Source organism: Macrobrachium nipponense, chromosome 12 (genome assembly GCF_015104395.2).
Source record: "Macrobrachium nipponense isolate FS-2020 chromosome 12, ASM1510439v2, whole genome shotgun sequence".
Lineage (NCBI taxonomy): Eukaryota > Metazoa > Arthropoda > Malacostraca > Decapoda > Palaemonidae > Macrobrachium > Macrobrachium nipponense.
Window position 1 is genome coordinate 65085337 of NC_087205.1, and position 27652 is coordinate 65112988.

The window sequence follows — 27652 nt, forward strand, 5'->3', positions numbered from 1 at the left end:
GGGACGCTGTCCTTACTCGAGTTTCCAGGGCGGCTGGGCGTGAAGCGGCATTGGGACTCCGCAACGGACCTTTACGGAGTTCCACGTCTCTCTTCCCAGGAGAGATGGTGGACGCTGCGGTGGACAGACAGCGCACTGACGACAGTGACCGTCTGGTACACCAGGCAGTTTCGAAGGCTTCTGGGCAGCCTCGAACTGCGGCCAAGCCAAAGAGCTCGGCTAGCGCTTCCACGGTGGCTAAGACGGTAGTCGTGTCGAAGCCCCGTGGAAAGACTCTGTCTTCTTCGACTTCTGCAAAGGGGAGCCGTAACCAGCCCTCCTTCTCCCGAGGAGGCTCTGGGAAGAAGTCGAAGAAAGGGGGGAAACGCTAGGGACGGCGTTCCCCTCACCTGCTGCCGGAAAGTGGGGGGGTGCCTGGCCGCCATTGGGCAACTTGGCACGCTACGGAGCCGAGACCTGGATTGTAGATGTCCTTCGGGAGGGATATCTATTACCCTTCGAATCTCGGCCACCCCTCACCTCCAACCCGGTCCAACAGCAGTCGTACGTTCCAGGGTCATCGAAGGACGTAGCATTGAGACAGGAGATCAAGACCATGCTGAGCAAGAGAGCTGTAGAAATCGTCACGGATCAGTCACCGGGCTTTTACAGTCGACTCTTCCTGGTGGAAAAGTCTACGGGAGGCTGGCGCCCGGTGATAGATCTCTCTCCCCTGAATCGGTTTGTTCGCCAGACCCGGTTCACGATGGAGACGGCACGTTCCGTCTCGACTCCATCAGGGAGAACGATTTCATGCTTTCAGTGGACTTGAAGGATGCGTATTTCCAAATACCCATTCATCAGTCCTCCAGAAAGTACCTCCGCTTCATCCTCGACGGGACGGTGTACCAATTCAGGCACTTTGTTTCGGTCTCTCAACCGCCCCACAGGTGTTCACGCGAGTGTTCACTCTGGTGTCCTGCTTGGGCCCATTCGCCCACGGGATACGTCTGATGAGGTATCTCGACGATTGGTTAGTCCTGGCGAGTTCCCGCTCGCAGTTGCTACAGGACAGGGATCGACTGCTCGAGTTCTGTCGCGATCTGGGGATCGTTGTGAACTTCGAGAAGTCCGATCTCGAGCCCAAGCAGAGGATGAAGTACCTGGGTAATGCTGATCGACCACGGTAGCAGGGCGAGTCTTCCCCGTAGAAGGACTCGTCAAGATCAGCCAGATTCAGGGAGGCAGCCGAACCGTTTCCTGTCTCGGCAGGAAAAACAAATGGTAGCTCAGCGATGGCAAGTCGTGATCGACACCTGTCGTCACTCGAGAAGTTAGTCCCTCACATGGCGTCTTCACCTGCGGTCTCTCCAGTGGAGACTAAAGGAGAGTTGGTCACAGGCGACGGATCCCCCAAGCTTTCCAGTGTCACTGAACACCGGAGGTGAGGCAGGACCTAGCCTGGTGGCTGGACGACAGGAACCTCTTAAGAGGAGTGCCTCTGCGCACTCCCCCCCCGGACATGCAGCTGTTCTCAGACGCATCGACGGGCGCACACCTGGAGGAGTTGCTGACTTCAGGAGTGTGGGACGAGAACGACAAGCACCTTCACATCAATGTACTGGAACTCAAGGCAGCGTTTCTCGCTCTCCAAAGAGTTCCAGGACCGCTTGATGGGACACTCAGTGGTGTTGATGTGCGACAACACACGGTAGTGGCCTATGTCAACAAACAGGGGGGCCTATGTGTGTCTCCCGTTGTACCAGTTGACTCGGCAGGTGCACGAGTGGGCCGAGGCACACTCAATAGAGCTGTCGGCACGCTACATTCCAGGGAAGAGGAATGTAGTAGCAGACACGCTCAGACCGTCGGATCAGGTGATAGGGAACCGAGTGGTCTCTACACCAGGACGTTGGCGGAAAGGCTCTTCGACCTGTGGGGCGACCAGTCGTGGATCTGTTCGCCACCCGGCACAACAGAAAGCTTCAGGTTTTCTTCTCAGCCGTGCCGGACCCATGGGCAGCTGCAGAGGACGCTCTTCAACACCCGTGGGACAACCTCTTCGCCTATGCCTTTCCCCCGTTCAGCCTGATTCGCAAGGGGTGATCAGTCGAGCACTGGTCACCCCGAATCTCAGGATGATCCTGGTGGCTCCCAAATGGCCACAGGCCATTTGGTATCCGGACCTGCTGCTCTTCTTGCAGGAAGAACCGAGAGAGATTCCCCCTTGGCACAACCTTCTCGCCCAGCCACACGTCGAGCGTACCACCAAGCAGTACAGTCCCTACGACTTCACGGCTGGCTGTTATCCACCATCTCTTGCGAACGAGAGGCTTTTCTCGTAACGCAGCAACAGAGATGGCTGGAAACGTCCGTCAGTCCTCTGCAGCTGTGTACCAGGGGAAGTGGGCCGTCTTCTGTGGTTGGTGTCGTAGACGGGGTCTATCTCCTCTCAGAGCCACTCTTCAGCAGGTAGCGGATTTTTTCCTCGTGTTTCTTCGCCGAGAGAAGCTCCTCTCAGTCCCCACAGTCAAAGGATACAGAGCCGCCCTTGGCTCTCGTCCTGAAACTGAGGGGATTGGACATCTCAAACTCGTTCGAGATCTCCTTGCTTATGAGGAGCTTCGAAAGGTCTTGCCCACCCAGGGAACTCAGGCCCCCTGCGTGGATGTGACTCTCGTCCTTAGGAGTTTGACTCGAAGACCCTTCGAAGCCACTCCGAGAGTCGTCAGACAGGGATCTGACCCTCAAGACCCTCTTCTTGCTGGCCCTGGCATCGGCGAAGAGAGTAGGGGAACTTCATGGTCTTTCCTATATGTACGACACTCCAGGGGATGGGGATCTGTGACGCTCGATTTCGTCCCGAACTTCGTTGCGAAGACTCAGAAACCGTCGGTCCCTGACGACAGGTTCGAGTCTTTCACGATTCCCTCCCTAATGGACTTCACCGATAATGATGCGGATGAGATGCTGCTTTGTCCTGTGAGGGCGCTACGGCGCTATCTGAAGAAAACTCGACACCTCAGGCCTGAGTGTCGATGCCTCTTCGTTAGCACCGGGGTAACCAAGAAAGAAGTATCCAAGAACACTCTTTCATTCTGGCTGCGTGAGGTCATCAGGAGGGCGTATGAGGCTGATGGTAGTGACGACATCCGTACGTCCCGTCCGAGAGCTCACGAAGTCAGAAGTATTGGCCCCTCGTTGGCGTTTCGTAAGAACTTCTCCGTGGCGCAGGTCCTGAAGGCAGGTGTCTGGTCTAACCAGACTACCTTCACCTCCTACCTTCGGGATATTGCCCACAGGTCCTTGGATACCTTTTCCTTGGGACCCGTGGTGGCTGCTCAACAAGTTGTGTAGCTAACCCAGACCCTCGCAGGCTGAAACAGCATCGAGTCCTGGTGTGACTGTGCGGATGGATGTGTGAGTGAGTGAGTGACTGGCTCCCTCTTCCCATCTTTTCCTCCTCCTCTACCTGTGGGCAGAGGGCCACGGTCGTCACTACGCTGGATGAGGCGAGATGCAGGTGAGCTATATGACAGAGCCCCACATCCTATCCTTTCACTAGGGATAGGAGCAGAATATCCACCCCCACTTCCTCCTACAAGGGGGGGGAAGTGGATGCCTACAAGAGACAAACCCATGACTTTATATTTGCTCCTGTACAGGAACAAGTTCTTACATTGCTGGTACGAAGAGATACGCTTGCCTCTCTCTTAGTACTCGGTCTCCAGAGGTCTGACCATTGATCCTGCGGTGCACACCCCGATCAATCGGACAGAAGGCTTGGATCCCTTCCCTCGCTCTTACGACCAGGGAGGCTTCCAAGGTTGGGCGAACACCAGTCTGTTCACAAAGACTCAGATTCCTCCACCAAGAAGTGAGTCTTCCTATTGTAAAAGACCGAAGGTTTGTATGCCGTGTCGGAACAAATGACAATTTGTCCAAAATTGCATTTTTCCTAACTATACAAACCTGAGGTCCTTTTACACATAGTCCCCCCCACCTCATGCCACCCCTCACTCTGCAGTTTTGCTTGGGCCAAAAAGCAAAAGTGATTTGTTTACCTCCCAGTCGCGCGCCGCGGCACCTGTCGGACAAGCATTAACTACCTGAACCCCTTGTGTGCGAAAAGCTTACGACCTATCCAGCTGCCGCTAGTACCTTCCTATTGTAAAAGGACCTCAGGTTTGTATAGTTAGGAAAAATGCAATTTTGGACAAATTGTCATTTCGCTGTCCACCAAGAGGGCCTTCAAGAAACTCCATTGACTGGATGGACCGAAGGAAGGATCAGGGCAAGTCAACTTTTGCCCTTCCTCCCTCTAGACTCAGTGGAAAAGGGGGCGTTTGGTACGAGACCAAGGGAGACGTGGGTGTGAAGATCCCTTCGTCAGCTCAAGGGGACTTCTCTAGTTTGGTAGATTCCCAGATGAGGTCCCTTTTATCCACAGCTAAGGTGTCTTGGACTCCTACGGAGACCGATCATCATTTAAAAGGACTGCTACGGACTCTCGAAGTCTTCAACTTTTTGGACTGGTGCTTGGGAGTTCTAGATCTGCAATCTAGAAGCCTGGACTCGCTCAGTTTGGGGGAGCTGTCCAGCGTGCTATCGTGCATGGACAAGGCCGTCAGGGATGGTTCAGAAGAGCTTGTTTCTCACTTTGGAACTGCATTCCTTAAGAAGAGAGCTCTGCTGTGTAACTTCACAGCTAGATCAGTTACTCCCGCTCAGAAAGCGGAACTGCTCTTTTCACCTCTTACGAACCATCTCTTCCCCCAGACTTTGGTCAAGGACCTGGCAAGTAGCTTGCAGGAAAAAGCTATGCAGGACCTCTTAGCTCAGTCCTCGAGACGTCCAGCAGTTCCTTCCACTTCATCTTTTGTTCGACCTCCTAAGAAGGTTAAACCCTTTCGTGGGGCTCCTCCCTCGAGAGCAGCTCCTCGAGGGGGAGGGCTTGCAAGAGGAAGATTATGTCCTTCAGACACCAGTCGGAGCCAGACTGAAGTTTTTTGCGTGAGCATGGAGAGAGAGAGATACGGACCCTTGGTCCCTCAAGATCGTGGAGCAGGGGTACAAGATTCCCTTTTTGGATCCTCCTCCTCTTTCCACGACTCTCAGAGACCTTTCTCCGTCATATCAGGGAGAGAAGAAACGGATTTTGTTCGATCTATTAGATCAAATGATCGAAAAAAGAGCGGTGCAGCAGGTCGTGGACCTGGGGTCTCCAGGATTTTACAACAGGATTTTCCTGGTACCGAAGCAGTCGTCGGGTTGGCGTCCAGTCCTAGACGTAAGAAGGCTCAATCTTTTTGTAGAAAAGATCAAATTCAAGATGGAGACGCCTCAGTCTGGTCTGGGAGCCTTGAGACCAGGCGACTGGATGGTGTCCTTAGACCTGCAGGACGCGTACTTTCACGTTCCAATCCATCCTCTTTCAAGAAAATACCTAAGATTCGTTTTAGGCAACAAAGTATGGCAGTTCAAAGCCCTTTGTTTCGGCTTGAGCACGGCTCCGATGGTTTTTACCGTCATCATGAAGTATGTGACGAGGTGGGGCTACACTCTTAAGGGATAAGAGTTTCCCTATACCTCAACGATTGACTTGTCAGAGCGTCGTCGAAGGAGAAATGTCTGAAGGACCTTCAGTTAACTTTAGCCTTAGCGAAGTCCCTGGGACTTCTTGTCAACCTCGAAAAGTCACATCTGACCCTGACACAGTCCATCGTGTATCAGATGGATTCAGTGGCTTTTCGAGCGTTTCCGTCCCAGGAACGTCAGCGGCTAGGCTTAGAGAAAATCTCAGCCTTCTTGGGGAAAGAGACTTGCTCGGCGAGGGAATGGATGAGTCTGCTGGGCACCATTTCCTCTCTGGAAAGGTTTGTTTCCTTGGGAAGACTGAACCTCAGTCCTCTCCAGTTTTTCCTTGCGGACGAATGGAAGGCCAAGGACGATCTCAATGCGATCTTGAAGATCTCAGAGTCGGTAAAGAGCCATCTAAATGGTGGCTTGATCCTCAGAAGCTACAGGAGGGCTTATCCCTAAATCTTCTGAGCCCCGACCTAGTGTTGTTTTCAGACGCTTCCATTTCGGGCTGGGGGGCAACACTAGGAGGGGAAGAAGTGTCAGGCTCCTGGAGAGGGGAACAGGCAGTCTGGCACATCAATGTCAAAGAACTGGCAGCGATCTTCCTGTCTCTGCAGTTCTTCGAAGAGAAATTGACAAACAAAATTATACAAGTCAATTCAGACAACGCCACAGCCCTCGCGTATTTGAAGAATCAGGGAGGAACACACTCCCGGACTGTTTCACCTGGCAAAGGAGATTCTGCTGTGGGCAAAGGTGAGGAAGATCAGGATCCTGACGAGATTCATAGCAGGTGTGCAGAACGTCAGGGCGGACCTTCTCAGTTGACAGGACCAAATCCTGCCGACAGAATGGATCTTGCACAAAGACATGTGTCAAGAACTTTGGAAGTTGTGGGGACGTCCTCTGGTCGATCTATTCGCGACATCGAGGACGAAGAGGCTTCCTCTGTATTGCTCCCCGGTCCTAGATCCAGGAGCAATCGCTGTGGACGCATTGCTCTGGAGTTGGACAGGCCTAGACCTGTATGCCTTCCCACCATTCAAGATCATGGGGGAAGTAATGAGGAAGTTTGCGGCTTCAGAAGGGACAAGGTTGACCCTGATCGCCCCGATGTGGCCGGCGAGAGAATGGTTCACAGAGGTCATGTCTTTCCTTGTAGACTTCCCAAGGACGTTGCCCTGGAGGAAAGATCTGCTCAAACAGCCTCACTTCGAAAGGTATCACCAAAACCTCTCCGCTCTGGGTCTGACTGCGTTCAGACTATCGAAAGTTGGCCAAGAGCGAGAGGTTTTTCGGAAAAAAAAAACAGCTGCGAAGCAATCGCAAATGCAAGAAGAGCCTCTACAAGAGCTGTCTACCAATCGAAGTGGGCTTCCTTCAGGGCATGGTGTAGAAAGGAGGGAGTTTCCTCTTCCACGACCTCTGTGAGCCAGATAGCCGATTTTCTGCTTTTCCTTAGAAACGTGCAGAAATTGGCAGTCCCGACCATCAAGGGATACAAGAGCATGTTGTCAGCAGTTTTTAGGCACAGAGGCCTGGACCTTTCTGACAACAGGGATCTTCACGACCTCTTGAAATCATTCGAGACCACGAAGATTCCTCAGGCGAGGCCACCTTCATGGAACCTTGACGTGGTTCTTAGACTTTTGATGTCAAGTCCGTTTGAACCTCTTCACTCAGCGTCTCTTCGGAACTTGACAAAGAAGGCTCTTTTCCTAACTTGTCTGGCGACGGCGAAGAGAGTTAGCGAAATCCAAGCTTTTAGTAGCCTAGTGGGCTTCAAAGGAGAAAACGCTGTCTGCTCTTTGAGTCCAACTTTCTTGGCTAAAAATGAGAACCCGTCTAACCCTTGGCCAAAAAGCTTCGAGATTAAGGGTATGTCGAGTCTGGTGGGCCAAGAACCAGAGAGAGTCCTGTGCCCTGTCAGGGCTCTCAAGTTTTATGTTCATAGAACGAAAGAGGTACGAGGTCCCTCAGGTAATCTCTGGTGCTCTGTGAAGAGACCGGAATTACCTTTGTCTAAGAATGCTGTGGTTTTCTTTCTGAGGGACGTCATTAAAGAGGCTCATTCATCTTTCCAGAAGACTGATTTGAGCCTCTTGCGTGTGAAAGCTCACGAAGTCAGAGCTGTCGCTACCTCTCTTGCCTTCCAAAAGAATATGTCAATCAAGGACATTCTTGATGGCACCTTTTGGAGGAGCAATTCTGTATTTGCCTCACATTACTTAAGAGATGTGAGAACGATTTACAAGGACTGCAGTTCTCTTGGGCCATACGTTTCTGCAGATAGTGTCTTAGGGGCTGGAGGTAGCTCTTTCCCTATCCCTTAGTTAGGAGTTAGGTTAGTTTTTTAATATGTTGTGGTTTTTGGTTGTTGGTGAGTTCTTGTGTGAAGATCTCCCATCCTTTAGGTTAACTTTAAGGGGATCTTTGTCTAGTTGGTCAGGTGGTGGTCAGTTGCTTCATAGCCCTCATATGTATGGTTCAATGGTCTTGTCACGTTGTGGTCACGTCCCCGTTGACAGAGCATCCAGAGCGCACCAGCACTGCAGGTCTCCACCTGGCTGCAACTCTGATTGAGCAGAAGCAGGCTTAAGTGACAGTAATCACAGAGTACTTTGCTAACAGGTGAGGAACCAAGATGTACATCATCTACTTAATTTAGTTTCCTACAAATCCTATTCTGTCTCTTCCCACCATCCGAAGGTGGGATTCAGCTATATATATATCTGGTCGGGTATTTTGAGCATGAACAAAATGTTATTGTTATAATACAATTAAGTTTGTTCATACTTACCTGGCAGATATATATAATTAAAGTGCCCACCCTCCTCCCCTCAGGAGACAGTGGCATTGATAAAATATGAATAGAAAATGGGAATGGTTCCTGATATCCGCCTCCCAGCGGCGGGAATGGGTACTACCACCTGGCCGCCCACTGCGTGTGCCGCGAGTTTTGAAATTCTGTCGGACTTCAGAAAATACAGCTATATATATATCTGCCAGGTAAGTATGAACAAACTTAATTGTATTATAACAATAACATTTTCCTTTGATAAGTTATGGGTGGAAATCATTGTTTACGATTTTTGTAAAGAAAGTGCCCCTAGAGTCTATGGGTACAAGTGGTGTGTGGATTTACCACATGGAATGGGAAGTTTATTGACACAAGCGATTCCGCAAACATCGAGATGGCATCAATCTTCTAAATGTTCGGAGTTGTAAGTAAAAATTTTGAAAGCGTCATGGAGGTATGTGTGCACTGCGTAGAGCCAGACTTTCATTAACCTCTGTTTTAACTTAAAATATGACCTTAATTTCTAACTTAGGAGAAAATACTTACTTCGAAAGGATAGTAGAGGTCTCAAGCTCCTCCTCTCACCACCAACAACTCATGACTGAGGCCCATCTCAGGTGTCAGGACGTGTTAAAGTACTTTTTCGGGGGGTGACTTCACACGCGGTGGAAATTGGATCTGCTAGTCCAGTCGGTTGTTTCTCCTATGGCGTCCACTGACTGAGGTGCCGTTCGTAACCGCCAAGGATCCAACATCTTTCCCAGCCTTCCCAGCTCTCATTTGAACAATGTTAGGGTATATATGTAACGTTTATTGATCTTACTCAAGATTGCAGTTGTAATCAGCACAATAAAATAACATTTTGTTTCCTATATTAGTGAAAGTATGAAACTTCTTATTCCCAGGGTCATGGTTTGAACTGAAATTCATTTTCATACATTCAACTTCCCTGTCAGATATATACTTAGCTATAGACTCCGTCGTCCCCGATAGAAATTCGAATTTCGCGGCACACGCTACCGGTATGGTAGGTCAGGTGATTCTACCGGCCTGCCGCTGGGTGGCAGGAATAGGAACTATTACCTTCTAAGGACAGATTTTTCTCTATCGTTTGGACTGTAAACATACGTTTATGGTTCCTCCTGATTTGATTTTCGTGTTTCATCGCCATCGATCTTCTGGGCTGTCTTTTGCAGGGAAGTACTGGGTCTTTGGTTCGGCATACGCTTTTATTAACTTTTTAATGAATTTCGCTTCGAAATTTCGAAGAAAATACTAAGTGAAACTACCGAAATCATCGGTAGACACTCACATAGTTTGCCATAAAGAGAATTATTAATATTTATTCATTATTACATGTAATAAAGGTTACAACTTTATTAAGGAAATATTAAACTCTAATTTCCTACTTTAGGAAGTCAGAAAAGCATATAACTAGATACGCTTACTTTATAAGCTTTAATAGCGTTTGTGCTAACGAGCAGTTAGAGTATTAGCAGTACTAGTAGTTTGTTGCATCCTCATCACCTTTTCTTATCCTCAGAAACTACAAATTTATATATGCAAATTGAAGATAAATGGATAGCTCAAATGCAAGCTTTTAAAAGGTAAGAAGTGAATATAGTGTTCCCCCATTGCAATGGAGGGTGCGTCTGATCGGCTCTGTCTCGCTCCCAGGTCTAGACCTCTTCCAAGCTCACAAGCCCAGAGGAGAAGGAATGTCGACAACCGCAGGGGGGTTTCAGAGAATCCCCACCGATCAGGCGTCCCCTCGGCAGGTTCTGTAGAACGTCCCAGACTGCCAAGTTCGCCATTGGAAAGGCGTCCTAATGTAATGTGTTCCCCTTATTATTATCGTGTTGACGGATAAGGAGAAGAAAGTTTCAACGGCGTAGATTCAATGAAGATGCAAGATAATCTCGTCGTAGATATCGGAACCTCAGAGAGATATCTTTCGATAACAGTTACGGTAGAGGCATTGCCCTATCCTGTTTTTGTCCCCCGTACAAATAGACGGAGGCTCTATCCCATGGTGTTTGAAAGAGTTATTTCAACAAATTCCTCATCGGTACATTTATATGAAAATATATCTATTATGAGAAGAACGAATTAGATATTAAAGAATATATGTTGATCGAATGAATTATGGATCTCGGTTAATGATTAAACATACATATATAATTTTTAAGCTTCTAGCTCCTCGGACATGAAGCACCTGAAACGCCTGAAACAAGGCTCGAGGCGCCTGAAGAGCCTGGAACGAGGCGCAAAGCGTCTGAAGAGCCTGAAATGAGGCGCAAAGCGCCTGAAGAGGCTGAAATGAGGCGCAAAGCGCCTAAAGAGCCTGAAATGAGGCTTAAAGAGCCTGAAATGAGGCTCAAAGCGCCTAAAGAGCCTGAATCGAGGCGCAAAGCGCCTGAAGAGCCTGAAGAGATGGCGAAAAGAAAAAGCGTCGGAGGCTCCTCAAAGGAGTCGCAAATCGCCTGAAGCTTCTGAAAACAGGCTCGGAGTGCCTGAAGCGCATGAAAAGAGGCGAAAAGCGCTTGAAGCGCCTGAAACAAGGCTAAAAGCGCCTGAGGCGCCTGAAATGAGGTGCAAAGCGCCTGGAGCGCCTGAAACGATGCGCAAGGCTTCTGAAGCGCCTCAGATGAGGCGCAAAGCGCCTGAAAGCCTGAAGCGCCTGAAACGAGGAGCAAAGCGCCTGAAGCTATAAACCAGGATCTTCATCGTATATGGAGTTAGATCCTGATTCTGCGTAAGGTGAAAGACATTCGAGGATTTCTCCTGATAAGGACGGGAGTTGTTGCACAGGCGGCCGTCGCCCTTCTCAGTAATAGCAAGAGCAAGATCGGTTTTTTTTTCCTGGCGGGGACTCAAGATGTCGCACAGGCGGCCTTAGCCCTTGCCAGGTTAGAATCGGTACTGCTAAAAGCCCTTCACCTTACGGAAGGAGGCGCTCTCCTCCGGTTGCTCATTCTTCTCCCAACTTGATGGACAGGAAATGGAAGATAGATCGGAATTGGAAGCCAATAAGGGAGCAGGTCTCTCAGTTTATAAGACCTTAGCGACCTTTTTTATTGAAAAAAATTAGTTCATTACTAATAAGACGATATTAAAATCTTCCTCCTTCTAAAATAATGCAACCAACCATTTACAGAAAGAGTGGCAATCGTTTGCAAATTGAACAAGGTTCGTACGAGCTCTCATTCATTGATTAGAGGCTCTTCCAGATAATAGAGGCGTAGAATACGGCCTTATCTCCAAGAGAATAAAAATTTGAGGGATTCTCTTCGATCCGAGAGTTTTCATTGCGATCTCTTTCGACTAATGCTAATTCGTGTTTATTGACGAAAAGAACGGAGAGGGCAAAATTTCCATTCTCTCTCCGCATCGGAGAGGAAAGAATGTAGAAGGAAGACTTGCTGCATACGACTGCTGAATGACAAGTCATATACGCATAACATAGTTGCCTTTGTGGTTCGCTACGAAATTATCTATATCCTTACAGGATTTTTCCTGGTAAGGGACTTCGCTTAAAAAGTTTGTTACGACAATACCTACTCAGCTTCGGTATTTAACAAAGGTTGTTTGGCTTAAATTGGCATTATTGAGAGCTTCCTTAGGCTCGGGAATAATTTTATTATATTCCTTCATTAAATGAAGTAACTGGCAACTCACGATGAATGCAGCCAGGCAGCGAGCGAGACGGCCGGGCTGTCATTGTAAGCGTAAGGCCAATACAGTACCATCCAGGTCTCGGTCATTAGCAGTCGGTTGCATCTCTCTCTCCAACGGGATCGAATGGTTAACCGTATATTCCCCCTACAATCATGGACTTCTTAAGTCTCGAATGGAGGGGATAGTTAAGCTAACATAAAATAAAATATTGTCTGCCTTTTGCTAAGAAGCTTTCAATAAGAAAGATATTATAACCTTTCAATGCTGTTTACCGTAGGGAACATTATTAAAGGATTCTAACACAGCAGAACATTATATTATATAATGCTCTCATGCTTTACCGAAAGCATGGCTTATTAGAATATACATGCTTAGTGAGAAGATGGATGTAGTAGAGAATTCACTTTAAGACTACGGTATGGTCAAGTCTTTCGAGAAACGCACACAACCTTTTTAGAATCAGATATTGCTCAAGAGAAGATGGATGAGTGGAATGGGAAACATTCTCTTCGTGGCAGAAATGGTTTCCCTGAATAGAATATACTACGTATATAAGAGTTTTTTCCTACTAAGAACGGAATTAACATGTGTAAGGATGTCGGGTACCATAAAGGCACAGATGTTCTGGCACATAACATAAAGAGTATTAGAAGAAAGCGCCGGTCTGAAGCGCCAACCTGGCGCAGAAGCGCCAGCCAGCCTGGCGCAGTGAGCCAAGAGCACCATCCAAGATATTTTCTCGTTTTAGCGAGTTATTAACATAAGAGTCCAGTAGCCTCTCAGACAGCACGCTCGGTAACGGCAGGATTCGTTCCTGATTTCGTTACCCATTTAATCACTTAGGCCAATTCCACGACTCTCTCATATCGCAAAAGAGCATTGAGAATCTTTTTTCGCTCCTGTTCGCGTTAACAAAGAGAACCTATTTGGAAAAAGAGGTTCGATGCAAGATTTTGCATGTCCGTGAGAACCTTCTCGATCAACGATAATAACTGTTATCATATGTCTAACAATTATTGCAAAGAGTTGTGAGAACCTACGGAAAGTCTTCTTCATAGATCTCTTAGCAAGGTAAAAGACGAACAGGCTTCCTGTAGACTGCTTCCTTTTCCTTGAACCAAGAGAAGTAGCAATATACACCATCTTTATTTATAGAAAGGGGAATAAACTTTAGTTTTTTTTTTCCCCCTAAATATAAATGCTTTACAGAATTTAAGATAAAGGGCGTCAAAGAAAGAGAGGATAATACTTTGTCTCATTTTGGCCTTAGAGGTTGAATTCACAGAGGTCACGTTCTTCTCACAGCATGTTTTGGAAGTCTTTTCCAAGGCAGTCTGAATATTCTATAAGCATCTATTACAAATGGACCTTAACAACCTCTCCACTCTGAGTCAGTCTTCGTGCAGACTGACCAGAAGTGGACATGAATGAGAGGATTTTTAAAGGTGAATGACAATAGTCATAGCCAGGACATAGAATTGCTGCAGATCGTGTTTGATGGAAGAGGAAACTGTCCTCTTCCGATACCTCTGTGAACCACATATAGGTTTTTTCTTCCTTTTCAGATGGAAGAATCAACTTTATATATATCTGCTATCAAAGAGCACAGTAAAAGGCTATACTCTGTCTATACAAGGAGAATTAGAGATAGCAGAGGATTAAGATCTTCGGGATCTGATACGATACCTCAATACGACAAGAGTAGGATATCATGTACTTCGAATGGGATCTTTTGTGGCTTCAGATTCCGTGTTCCGACAAGATGGAACTGCTTGCTCCTCATCAAACTTCTTTGAGAAATTTTATGAGGGAATTCTTTGTTTTCTCTTGGCCCTTAACTACCAAGAAGACAGGTGAATTTTTGTGCATTGGAATCTCGCATCAGATTTAATGGAGACTCGGCAATGGGTTCTTGCCAGCATAGTATGTCTGGCAAGAGAACTAAAACCCTCTATTCCTGACTCAACGATTTCAGATAGAAGTTTCGTTGCCCAGGCAGGGTACTTACGTTTTCACCTACATAAGTAGAGATGGTTTAAACAATTTTGCCTACAAAGTCTTTGGGATGCGATGAGGGTTCGAAATGCTTCCCAGAAGGTATTCAGAGAGATACAGTAAAGAGCTAGAAATCAGGAGTCCTCCCAATTTCAGCTCGGAGTCTCCTTCGACTTCCAAGCCCCTTCCCTTCCTTCAGACAAGGATAGGGAAGATTCTGCAACGAGGAACTTCATCAGCAAGTAAGAAGAGATCTCGTTAGCAACGGAAGGATTCAAGAAGGATCCTCCTCGGAGGAAGACTCTTATCTCTCGTACTGTTTAGATGTCCTATCGTCTAATGGATGTAGTTTACTACAATCACCTTCCCTTGCCGGAGAGGCCAGAAGCTCAAAGTGGAAGAATTTCTTCCACCCTTCTCCAATCTCCTGATAAACCATTGTGGAGTTTCAGGACTTTCGGACAATGTAGCGCCAACCAGGCGCCAAATGCCAAAACAGGCGTAAAAAACGCCAGAGGCAGACAGTTTCAAGGAACACTGTCATTGTCTGATGAAGAGAAAGAGGGGGCCTCCAACCTAGCGCAGATGCGCTGGAGGTGAACAAGTCAGACAGATAAGAGTGTCTGATGTGGGCATCGCCAGACATCCTCGGGACTCTACCAAGCTCGAAGCTACAGCAAGTGGAGAGGAGTCAGCCAGGGGCCAGACGCCAAATAGTGCCAGTCTGGAGCCAGGTGTCGAAGCTACTTCCAGGCGCGAGGCGCCAGCCCCATGAGGTCAGGCAAAAAGCGCCTTCCAGGAGCTAGGCGGCCAACCAAGTGTCAGGCAGGCGCGAGGCGCCAGCCAGGCTCGAGGCTCCAACCAGACTCGAGGCGCCACCCAGGCGCAAGCCAGGCACTAGGCTTCATCCAGAAAAGATCCATTTCAAAGGAAGCCCTGGTCTTCTTTGAAATAAGTGTGATCGCTAAAAGCACTTCATGAATGACTTGATGATTCCTTCAAACAGCTGAGAATTAAAAGCGCTTGAAGTGCGAGCTTTTATGAATTCTTGTTCGTTACATAACAATATGTCGTGAAGGACATATTAGCTGTAACTTAAGGGAGATGCAACTCTGTGTTGACTTCCCTTTGCACGAAGGAGGTCAAGTTGACCTACGAGAGATCCTTCTCTCTTGGTTTTACGTGTCTACGGATACGTTGCTGGGATAGGGAGCCGACACTGATCCTTAACTAAGTGAGTTAATTTTTATGTTAACATAGTTTTTTTTTTTTTTGGTTGTTTGAAAGGAGTTTGGGGATAGCTCTTTTCAAACTAAGCACAAACCCTCGTGTTGGATCAGTGATCGGGATCGGTGTTGTGCTCCTTAATTATGCCCCTAGGCATAGGTGTATTGTCATGTAAGTGGATAAGACCCCATTGACAAATGACCATTAGATTCTGTCGAGTAAGTGGATAAGACCCCATTGACAGATCTACAAGAACTCTTAGCCATAGGTCACATCCTCGCTGAGGCTCTTGAGACGAAGCAGACACCTAGCAATAGCTAGGAAGTCAACCCTTCGTCTAAACACATAGGAACCAAGGTTTTATTTATCTATTACCTACAACGTATGTTGTTTACCTGTCTAATCAGTAATTAGCTGTCTCTTACCCACCGCCAAAGGTGCCAATCAGCTAAGTATATATCTGACAGGGAAGTTGAATGTATGAAAATGATATTGTTATTGTACAATAAAGTTTCATACATACTTACCTGGCAGATATATACGATTGAATGGCCCACCCAGCCTCCCCTCAGGAGACAGGTGGAAGAGAAAAATCTGTCCTTAGAAGGTAATAGTTCCTATTCCTGCCACCCAGCGGCAGGCCGGTAGATCACCTGACCTACCTACCTGTAGCGTGTGCCGCGAAATTCGAATTTCTATCGGGGACGACGGAGTCTATAGCTAAGTATATATCTGCCAGGTAAGTATGTATGAAACTTTATTGTACAATAACAATATCATTTTTACCATGTAATCGGTGGTTTTATCCTTTCTGCCATCACAACTGAAACTCCACAGTGCTTATTTGATTGTAATTATACATGTTTTGGTCTTAATTCACTCCAAATTGTGCTTGAACTACGTTGCAGTTACTGGATCCTAAGCGCTCTCTCCACAAACACAGTTGCAGGCAGCACACAACTACAGAGTTTATGAAGTGCAAAGCTTTATTCCCTTAATTGTTTACTTTACTCATTATTTAGTTTAACTTTACTTTGTTACTTCAAAATCTTTATTTAATTAATGTCTATTATCACTTTTTTGCAACCAAATTAACCCCAAAAAATTACAGATATTTCTAAAGTAGATACGAGCAGACGATGGCAAAATGACATCGTTGCCAATTTAGTGGAGCTTCACACGTACACCTATGCATTTACAAACTGTTTCCATGAATTCTAGCTGTCATAGTAATCCAATAATGATAAAATTGCTGTAATATGTATACGTCTATACTGCAAATAGATACGCTAACTTCGTTATTTCCCCGGTTTTGTGTAAGTTTTATACCCAGTTTGGAGGGTAAACATACCAAATGGCAATACTAATAAACAATAGAAGAGCGTTGGTACTGTTCACAGCAAAACTATTGATATTTGAGTCAGGAATCTAGTTACTTTTTCAACAATGAATATTTTCAAATTAATTATCATGAACACATAATAAATTTATATAATTCATAACCTTGCATTGGTGTTTAACTATGTATTTCAAAATTATCCAGGGCACTTTTCTTCTTGTCCTAATTTAAGATTAAACAGAGGTTATTGACATTCTAGCCATGCGCAATGCAAACTTACCTCCATGACGCTTTCAAAATTTTTACTTAAAACGCCTTACATGTAGAAGATTGACGCCATCTCGATGTTTGCGGAGTCACTTGTGTCAATAAACTTTCTATTTCATGTGCTAAATCTGCACACCACGCATACCCATAGACACTGGGACACTTAAACGATGACGACTTTTGCCCTCGAGTGCCCTGGATAATTTTGAAATAAATAGTTAAACACCAGTGTAAGGTTATGGATTACATAAATTTATTATGTGTTCATGATAATTAATTTGAAAATATTCTTTGTTGAAAAAGTAACTAGATTCCTGACTCCAATATCTCCGTTTTTACTGTGAACAGTTGCTATAGTGTTGTTTGTCCTCTCCTAATTTTTATCATTGTTGCCAATTGATATGTGTTTACCCTCCAAACTGGGTATAATATTTACACAAAATCATGGAAATGAGTGAAATTAGTGTATCTGTTTGTAGTATATGTATACGTATACATAGAGCATTTTTATTGTTATTTCATTACTATGACAACTAGAATTCATAGAAACAGTTTGTAAATTCATTGGTGTATATGTGAAGCTCCACTAAATTGGCAACGATAAAATTTTACCATTCCTAGCATGCAAGCCTTCAAGGTTACATTTATTTCAGGCATAAGTACAATTATTAAAAATAAAAGTCACAATAGTATATAGACTTGAATCAATGAAAAGTGCGATAAAAACACTAATATTTTGTCATAAACAAATCACTAATCCATCGTCTGCTCGCCGGTGCTTATGGCAGCCATATGTACGTACAGAGTGTCCATAAAGTCCCAATACCATTAGTACAAGTATTTATTGCTCAGAAACCATATAACATAGACTATAATGTAGTTTTGTAGAATGTTCTACATTCAAGTTTATATTCAGAGCACTTCATTGTAGAAAAAATTGCATTACTCTGTTACATGGTTTCTGAGCAATAAATACTTGTAATGGTATACTGAGCCTTTTTGGACACAATTTACATTAAGACAAAAGTTGTTCCCGCCATGGCTTCGCTGTCAACCCTCTCTCAACATATTTCAAGTGCAGTTTGGAGTGAATTAAAAACAAAATGTGTATAATTACAATCAAATAAGCACTGTGGAGTTTCATTTGTGATGGCAGTAAGGATAAAACAAGGTAAAAATGAATTTCAGTTCAAACCATGACCCCAGAAATAAGATATCTCATACTTTCACGCGATCATCAGTAATATCAAGAAACGTCATATATGTACGCTAGCATTGTTCAGATGAGCACTGGGAAGGCTGGAAAGGACGCGGTATCGATGCCAGTTACGAAAGGGACAGGATTCAAGAGATGCTATATTGGATTTAAAAACTGCCTTGAAAACATATTTGTTCTGACGCCGTACATTTACCCCAAATTATTTTCTTAGGAGGATCCTGGATGTCAATCTGGTACTTGGTATCCAGGATTCTCCTAAGAAAGTACTTTGGGGTAAGTATAGCTAGGAAAAATGCAAATTACTTAAAATTTGTGATTTTCTATGATGAATTAACATATATGAATGATATGGCGGCGGCAAGGCCGAAAAGTGCTTAACCGTATGTGTGAGGTACAACACGAACAGGGAACTATATACATAAATTTAGCGAAAAAAACATTGTCCTTACAAGGACACACGACCTCATTGGAGAATTTTTCAGGATAATCAGGCACAATTACAGTGCCCATTCAACTTAATTTTGTTGAAGTAGGTCAGTATCCAAATAATAAATTTTGTTATGAAAACATTTTATTACCTTCAGTTTTTATATAATTGCTCAATACATGTTAGTGCATACCCTTAAAGTTGTTTATGGTAATCAGTTTTGTTAGAGATTTATTTTAAGTGGTAAGAAGGTGTTTTTTAAGAATAAAGACAGGAATCCTCAATTTATTACCATGTTCTGTTCCAAGGAATCATTCAAGAAATAGAAAAATACACAATGTATGCATAGGTATTTTCTTTTGTATTACCAAATATTCTTCATTTACAGAAATCACTTTTAAATCTTTTTAAAAGCAGATGAACTTAGAAGCTTGGCATTATAGTTATCAAACAATTTTTAATTTTTTTTTTTCCACTTAAAAGCACATTATTAACATCAAGAATGGAACTTTTCACTTACTGAAGTACATGAAGCAAAAAAAAAAAAAAAATGATTGCTAAAACTTACTGTACAAAGGATGTTGTGCATATCAAATGACATTTTATGATTTCCTACAAAGATTGAAATTTCCTGTGTTGTATTTTTTGTTCACTTAGTATTTGAAAGTGTTTACTAAGTCTGTTTTGAAAGTGTTTACTAAGTCTGTTTGAAAGCCACAAATGAAAATCAAAATTTTCATACAATGAACTTACCTGTCAGATATATACTTAGCTAAGACTCCGTCGTCCCAGCTAAGTATATATCTGCCAGGTAAGTATGTATGAAACTTTATTGTATTATAACAATATCATTTTTCTTTTTGTATTCTACAAATATGCAGATATAATATAGTCACAGTTGGTTTGGTGTTGCATCAACAGATTGGAGTTATGGAGCAGGGGAAACTGATGTTGCCTCTACCCTGAGGGAATTTGCTTAAACTATTTATCTTCATTCTGTTTTCAGCATATATTCACTAATATTCTATTATAATATTCTGTGTTCATAGAAAATAGTAAGTATAGTATGGCTGAAATATGCCTTGCTTTTGTTTGGAACTGTTTACCTATAAGGCCTTATTACTACTATTACTATGTTTTTTAAATTATTAATTTTAATTTTTATATTATTTTGCACATAGGTTACAACTTTTGCATTTTAACATCGGGAAAAAACTCTAAGAGTAACGGACTCCCTTTCCCTCTTCCCTGACCACAGCAAGATGAGGTATGGGAGTATGATGGCTCTATGCTTATTAAGAAGCCATAGAAATGTCATGTAGTAGTGGATGAGTTCATTTTTTAAGGTGCTTTTGTTGTGCTTAAATGAAGCTCAATGTATCTTTGTTTTGCTTTTTGGTGATGTTGATTATTTTATTTCTGTCAGGAGTTTTCTCTGCTGTATATTGACTCTATTGCTATGTACTATCCCCTATTACTTAGTTTGTAGTTTTAATTCACAGTAGCTTATACTTTTTGTTTTGCAATGTTTTCCTTTCTGTGAAGTTGAAACTTACTTGAAGGTAATACCATTGTTAATTATTTTTAAGACTTGCAACAAATAAACAGCTTGAATAAACCCTTTACAAAAAATTTAGACACCTTATATACTTTATAGCTGCCCCATTATGTTGCAAAAATATTAAGTTATTTTATACATTTTTTACTGCCATTATAATAAATGTATATTTGTAATTAAGTATTGTATATTTGGAATTAAGTAACTTACCCAGAAATTACATAGCTATAAGTTCCACTTATACTGCAGCTTGAATTCAAAATTTTGTGGGTAGCACTTCAAACTATTGTGTAGGTGACCAGTTCCACCCACTAGTGGGAAAATAGGAACGACTGTGAGCAGCAAGCTTAGTTTGGTTCTGCCGTCATCTGGTAAACACTGGTGATGGCAATAGCTTGTTCATTTTTTTCTGGTTAGTATTAATTGCATTTAGTGGCGTGCATTCCCACTGGCACGCATATTCAGTAACCTTCAGTGGAATCTCAGGATGAGTTTTTACTTGTTTTGTTATTATTGAGTACTCACCAACTAGTCTTGTTTATGCTTATGAGCCGGTAATAATAGTTTGGCCCGAAAAGTAATTCTTGCTTGTTATGCCATTCCTTTAGGCTAAACATTGCATAGTTTTGTTTATCGTGCCTCTTTACTTATAACCCTTCAATTTAGGGTTTTGAATTAATAAATTATTAAATGATGTTTTCAGAGTACGTATAAGCACTCGCAAGCAGCTGCTCTTTTTTTTTTTTTTTTTTTTTTTTTTTTTTTATCTCTCTCTCTCTCTCTCTCTCTCTCTCTCTCTCGCTCTCTCTCTCTCTCTCTCTCTCTCTCTCTCTCTCTCTCTCTCTCTCTCACAGTGATTTTATAATGTTTTGTCATTCTTTTAAGCAAAAAGCTAGGCAACTTTTGCCCATATTTTTTTTGCCTAGGCTACTTGCAAGTTGCTAATACTATAGTGTTGCCCTAAAAATAAATCTTAAAAGTAATTCGTTAATATTCATTATTCATAGACTTTGTGGGAGCCAGAAATATAGTTTTGCCCTAAAAAATAATTTAGTATCTTATGGCATTCCTTGAGGCCAAAATTTTATATCGATGATGTTTACAGGGTATAGGCTACTCATAAGTACTTTTGTGAATAGTATATGCTTTGAAAGTAATTCTTGAATGTTTCATCATTCCTTTGGGCCAAAGTTTTGCATTTTTTTGTTTGCTTACCAAACCAGGTCTTGCTAACCATCAGTAAATGATTTTACTAAAATCCTCACACTTTCCTTCGTAGAGAATTTCCCTTTGTAGAGAATTAAAGTGTAAGGGCAGAAATTAGTACGAGAGTGGTACTTATGAAAAATTTTATTATTCCGATACGTAATACAAACCCTTGGTCCTTTAACAATAGGAAGTAGCTAGCGGCAGCTGGAACGGTCGTAAGCTTCGAACAAGGGAGAACGGTAGTTAACTGCTTGTCCGACAGTGCGTGCGCCGCGTGCCTGGGAGGTGAAGAATCACTTTTGCTTTCGGCTGTGGTGTGTGAGGACGTTGTTCACCATCGCTCTCTGCTCGCTTCATCGTTGTATGCTTTGTTTATATTGTGTTTTCCACTACTGATTTGTTTGGTTTGAAATTGTAAGTACTCTGTTTTCATTTTCATTAATTAAATAAATTATGGGTCAAGAAATGGAGCTATCGCCGTAGATGCGGTGGTTTCCGCTCTTTTCCTGAAGTTGATCCTCATGATTAATATTCTTGGTGCCGAGGGCGGGAGCGCGCTCGTGCCGAGTCGTTTATTTCTGGGTGAAATTGTGAAAGTGAAACTTGTAAGTACAGTACTCTTTTTCATTTATATTTTGCCCTGTGCACTCGGGGCCGAGGGCGCAAATGCTCGCGGCATGAGCCCTTTAATTTGTATGAAAGTGAACGCAAGAGCACTATTCTTTTTCATTTTCATATATTATTTGATTATGGATCAAGTTTTCCGCTCTTACCCGGGAATTGATCCTTCCCCTTTTTATGCTTTGTGTGAAATGTGAATCGCAAGTGCAGTATTTTTTTTTCTGCTTTTTTCACTTTTTATATATTTCATTGCATCAACATTCATTATGGATTAGTTCCTGCTCATACCGGGAATTAATCTTTATTCTTTGCGCTCGGTGCCGAGGGCACGTTTGCTCTCGCGGGATAAAGTTATTAGTGTAGGTGCAGTGGATGCTGTGCGGGGGCAGGGGAAGTGATTCTTCGTCTTCCTTCCTGCTGCTGCCCCCCCCCCCCCCCCCCTCCCCCCAGCTTCCATGGATGGCACCTTTGCCTTCGGGGGGGGAGGAGCATCCGGGTCCTTCTCGCCCGACCTGTCGAGCGTGGAGGAGGGCTCTCGGTGCCCCGACGTACAATTGTATTCGGGGTCTCCCGTTCGTTCGGGGTGGGGTCGGGGTGCTCGCCCCCCCCCACTAATCACCCTTTTGTTGCTTCCGCAGAACGAGTGACCTTGGACAGGTGTGGGCGTCCTTGGGTCTGCAGGGCGTGCCTAGTGTCCAGGGGTCGATTCAGCGTCTGGCGGGGTAGGGGGCGGTCACCCATGGAGCGGTGACCACCACAACAACAATAATCTCTACCCCAGGGTACGCCGCCCCTCCTCACCTTGTGTATACCCCGCATTTGATGACGGTAACGCCGACAGCTGCCGTGCAAGGGCCGATCGCTGCCGTACCGAGGAGGGGTGTGCCGCCTCCACCTGTGTTCTTTGTGCTGCCACCGGTACCCAGGATGTCAATGGCTGAAGCTAAGCCTCCTGGGTTACCTGACTTGCCTGCCGTACCTGCCGCTACCGCTGTTCCTGCTGCTGGCCCAGCCGCTCTCACCGCTCCTACTGTTCCCGCTCCTGCCCACGTCGTTCCTGTCCACGGTGCTGATGCCCCAGACTCAGGTCCTTCCGCACAGGTGCAGCTGGGCCGTGTTGCTTCGGCAATTGCCCCGGCTCCGTCCTGGATGGAGGATCTGACATCTGTCCTGCGTGAGCTGACGACGAAGAAGAAGAGGAAGGTGTTGTCGTCGTCTTCTTCGTTGTCTGCTGTCGCCTCTTCCCCTTTGACTTCTAAGGCTATGAAGCCAAAGAAGAAGAAGGCTGCCTCCTCCCCCCCTAAGAAGGCTCCTTCGGGAACTTCTAAGGGCCCGTCCCACCACAGGGGGTCCTTCTGCTGGTCATCCTGCTCCTTCGGGAACAGGGCCCGTCTCCCCTTCCGCAAGGAAGTAGACGGGGACCAGAGGGGTACCAACTACCACCGGTACTTCCTCGCCTGGTGTTAGCGGTGCTCCCGCTATGCCAGGTTCCGGCTCGGTCTCTCGTTCGCGAGAAATTCCGAGTGTACGGTCTCCCGCGGGAGACCGTGCAGCCAAAGTCTGGCAGTTCAAAGCCCTTTGTTTCGGCTTGAGCACGGCTCCGATGGTCTTTACCGTCATCATGAAGAATGTAGCGAGGTGGTTACACTCTTCAGGGATAAGAGTATCCCTATACCTCGACGATTGGCTTGTCAGAGCGTCGTCAAAGGAGAAATGTCTGAAGGACCTTCAGTTAACATTAGCCTTAGCAAAGTCCCTGGGACTTCTAGTCAACCTCGAAAAGTCGCATCTGACCCCGACACAGTCCATCGTGTATCTGGGGATTCAGATGGATTCAGTGGCTTTTCGGGCGTTTCTGTCCCAGGAACGTCAGCGACTAGGCTTAGAGAAAGTCTCAGCCTTCCTGGGCAAAGAGACTTGCTCGGCGAGGGAATGGATGAGTCTGCTGGGCACCATTTCCTCTCTGGAAAGGTTTGTTTCCTTGTGGAGACTGCACCTCAGGCCTCTCCAGTTTTTCCTAGCGGAGGAAAGGAAGGCCAAAGACGATCTGAATGCGATCTTGAAAATCTCAGATTCGGTGAAAAGCCATCTAAGATGGTGGCTCGATCCTCAGAAGTTGCAAGAGGGCTTATCCCTAAATCTTCTGAGCCCCGACCTAGTGTTGTTTTCAGACGCTTCCATTTCGGGCTGGGGGGCAACACTAGGAGGGGAAGAAGTGTCAGGCTCCTGGAGAGGGGAACAGGCAGTCTGGCACATCAATGTCAAAGAACTGGCAGCGATCTTCCTGTCTCTGCAGTTCTTCGAAGAGAAATTGACAAACAAAATTATACAAGTCAATTCAGACAACACCACAGCCCTCGCGTATTTGAAGAATCAGGGAGGAACACACTCCCGGACTCTGTTTCACCTGGCAAAGGAGATTCTGCTGTGGGCAAGTGTGAGAAAGATCAGGATCCTGACGAGATTCATCGCAGGTGTGCAGAACGTCAGGGCGGACCTTCTCAGTCGACAGGACCAAATCCTGCCGACAGAATGGATCTTGCATCAAGACGTGTGTCAGGAGCTTTGGAAGTTGTGGGGACGTCCTCTGGTCGATCTATTCGCGACGTCGAGGACGAAGAGGCTTCTTCTGTATTGCTCCCCGGTCCTAGATCCAGGAGCAATGCTGTAGATGCATTGCTCTGGAGTTGGACAGGCCTAGACCTGTATGCCTTCCCACCATTCAAGATCATGGGGGAAGTCATGAGGAAGTTTGCGGCTTCAGAAGGGACAAGGTTGACCCTGATCGCCCCGATGTGGCCGGCGAGAGAATGGTTCACAGAGGTCATGTCATTCCTTGTAGACTTCCCAAGGACGTTGCCCTGGAGGAAAGATCTACTCAAACAGCCTCACTTCGAAAGGTATCACCAAAACCTCTCCGCTCTGGGTCTGACTGCGTTCAGACTATCGAAAAGTTGGCCAGAGCGAGAGGTTTTTCGAAAACAGCTGTAAAAGCGATCGCCAATGCAAGGAGAGCCTCATCAAGAGCTGTTTACCAATCGAAGTGGGCTTCCTTCAGGGCATTGTGTAGAAAGGAGGGAGTTTCCTCTTCCACGACCTCTGTGAGCCAGATAGCCGATTTTCTCCTTTTCTTAAGGAATGTACAGAAATTGGCAGTCCCGACCATCAAGGGATACAAGAGCATGTTGTCAGCAGTTTTTCGGCAGAGGCCTGGACCTCTCTGACAACAGAGATCTTCACGACCACTTGAGATCGTTCGAGACCACGAAGATTCCTCAGGCGAGGCCGCCTTCATGGAACCTAGACGTGGTTCTTAGACTATTGATGTCAAGTCCGTTTGAACCTCTTCACGCAGCGTCTCTTCGTAACTTGACAAAGAAGGCTCTTTTCCTAACTTCTCTGGCGACGGCGAAGAGAGTTAGCAAAATCCAAGCTTTTAATAGCCAAGTGGGCTTCAAAGGAGATAACGCTGTCTGCTCTTTTAGTCCAACTTTCTTGGCTAAAAACGAGAACCCGTCTAACCCTTGGCCCAAGAGCTTCGAGATTAAGGGTATGTCGAGTCTGGTGGGCCAAGAACCAGAGAGAGTCCTGTGCCCTGTCAGGGCTCTCAAGTTCTATGTTCATAGAACGAAGGAGGTACGAGGTCCCTCGGGTAATCTTTGGTGCTCTGTGAAAAGACCGGAATTACCTTTGTCGAAGAATGCTGTGGCTTTCTTTCTGAGGGACGTCATTAAAGAGGCTCATTCATCTTGCCAGAAGACTGTTTTGAGCCTCATGCGAGTGAAAGCTCACGAGGTCAGAGCTGTCGCTACCTCTCTTGCCTTCCAAAAGAACATGTCAATCAAGGACATTCTTGATGGCACCTTTTGGAGGAGCAATTCTGTATTCGCCTCACATTACTTAAGAGATGTGAGAACGATTTACGAGGACTGTAGTTCTCTTGGACCTTACATTTCTGCAGACACAGTCTTAGGGGCTGGAGGTAGCTCTTTCCCTATCCCTTAGTTAGGAGTTAGGTTAGTTTTTAATATGTTTTGTGTTTTTGGTTGTTGGTGAGATCTTGTGTGAAGATCTCCCATCCATTAGATTAACTTTCAGGGGGATTTGGTCTAGTTGGTCAGGTGGTGGTCAGTTGCTTCATAGCCCTCATATGTATGGTTCGATGGTCTTGTCACGTTGAGGTCACGTCCCCGTTGACAGAGCATCCAGAGCGCACCAGCACTACAGGTCTCCACCTGGCTGGCAACTCTGATTGAGCAGAAGCAGGCTTAAGTGACAGTAATCACAGAGTCTACTTTGCTAACAGGTGAGGAACCAAGATGTACATCATCTACTTAATTTAGTTTCCTAAAAATCCTATTCTGTCTCTTCCCTCCATCTGAAGGTGGGATTCAGCTATATATATATCTGTCAGGTAAGTTTCATGAACAAAATGTTATTGTTATAATACAATTAAGTTTGTTCATACTTACCTGGCAGATATATATAATTAAGATGCCCACCCTCCTCCCCTCAGGAGACAGTGGCATTGATAAAATATGAATAGAAAATGGGAATGGTTCCTGATATCCGCCTCCCAGCGGCGGGAATGGGTACTACCACCTGGCCGCCCACTGCGTGTGCCGCGAGTTTTGAAATTCTGTCGGACTTCAGAAAATACAGCTATATATATATCTGCCAGGTAAGTATGAACAAACTTAATTGTATTATAACAATAACATTTTTTCATTGTTTATTAAGTGAAACTTAATTATTATTATGGATCAAGAAGTGGAGCTTTCGCCGCGCCCCCCGGTCGCCCGTAGAGTGTGTCCCGGGCTGGAGGGGCGTAAATGCGGCGGATTTCGCTCCTTCATTGACGTAGATCCACATGATTTATGTACTCGGTGCCGAGGGCTGGAATGCTCTTGGACTGAGCCATGTATTACTTGTGTGAATTGGTCTGAGGCACAGTGGGTTCTGTATGAGGGTAGGAAGAAGCGTAGGCCTGCCAAGGAGTCGTCGGAAAGCTCTCCAGCGACTCCTTTGGTGACGGATACCTCGTCATCCTTCCTACCCCCTGCTCAGCCCCACGTTTCGCACCTTCCCCTGCTGGGGGGGGGGAGGGGGTTTCGGAGTCCTTCTCCTCGCTCGATCCGTCGAGTGTGGAGGAGGGCGCTCGTTACCCAGACGTCTAGTTGTATTCGGGGTCTTCCGTCCGCTCTGGGTGGGGTTCTCAAACTGACCCAACTGTTGCTTCCGCAGGTGCACCTTCCGTGGGAGACGACCTTGGGCAGGTGTGGGCGTCGCTGGGACTGCAGGGCATGCCCAGTATCCAGGGGTTGATTCAGCGGCGGTCACACATGGATTGGTGACCACCACGACGACTACAATTACTACCCCAGGTTACGCCGCCCCTCCGCATCTTGTGTATACGCCGCATGTAACTATGGTAACACCGACAGCCGCAGTGCAAAGGCCGCTCGCTGCCGTATCAAGGAGGGGTGTGCCACCTCCACCTGGGTTCTTTGTGCTGCTGACCCCAGCCTTCCGCTGCCCAAAAAGCTCCCCCCAGGACCTGCCTCCAGTACCCAGGATGTTGATGGCTAAAAATAAGCCTCCTGGGTCGCCCGACTTGTCAGCCGTACCTGCCGCTACCGCTGTTCCTGCTGCTGGCCTAGCCGCTCCTGCTGTTCCCGCTGTTCCCACTCCTGCCCACGTCATTCCTGTCCACGGTGTTGCTGCCCCGGCTCCGTCCTGGATGGAGGATC

At 45.6% G+C, this 27652-nt stretch overlaps 1 protein-coding gene across 3 annotated transcripts in view; it reads left to right on the forward strand.

Moving 5' to 3' along the window:
• Positions 1–27652, forward strand: part of LOC135224558 (uncharacterized) — a 156455-nt gene that overhangs the window by 57422 nt on the left and 71381 nt on the right. For 2 of the 3 annotated variants that reach the window (XM_064263660.1, XM_064263661.1), the window contains exon 2: positions 19696–19781. The exons of the other annotated variant lie outside the window; for it this stretch is intronic. In XM_064263660.1, coding sequence (XP_064119730.1) covers positions 19777–19781 — 5 coding nt within the window. In that variant the 5' untranslated portion in view covers positions 19696–19776. The remainder of the gene's footprint in view (positions 1–19695; positions 19782–27652) is intronic. 3 annotated transcript variants of the gene reach the window in all.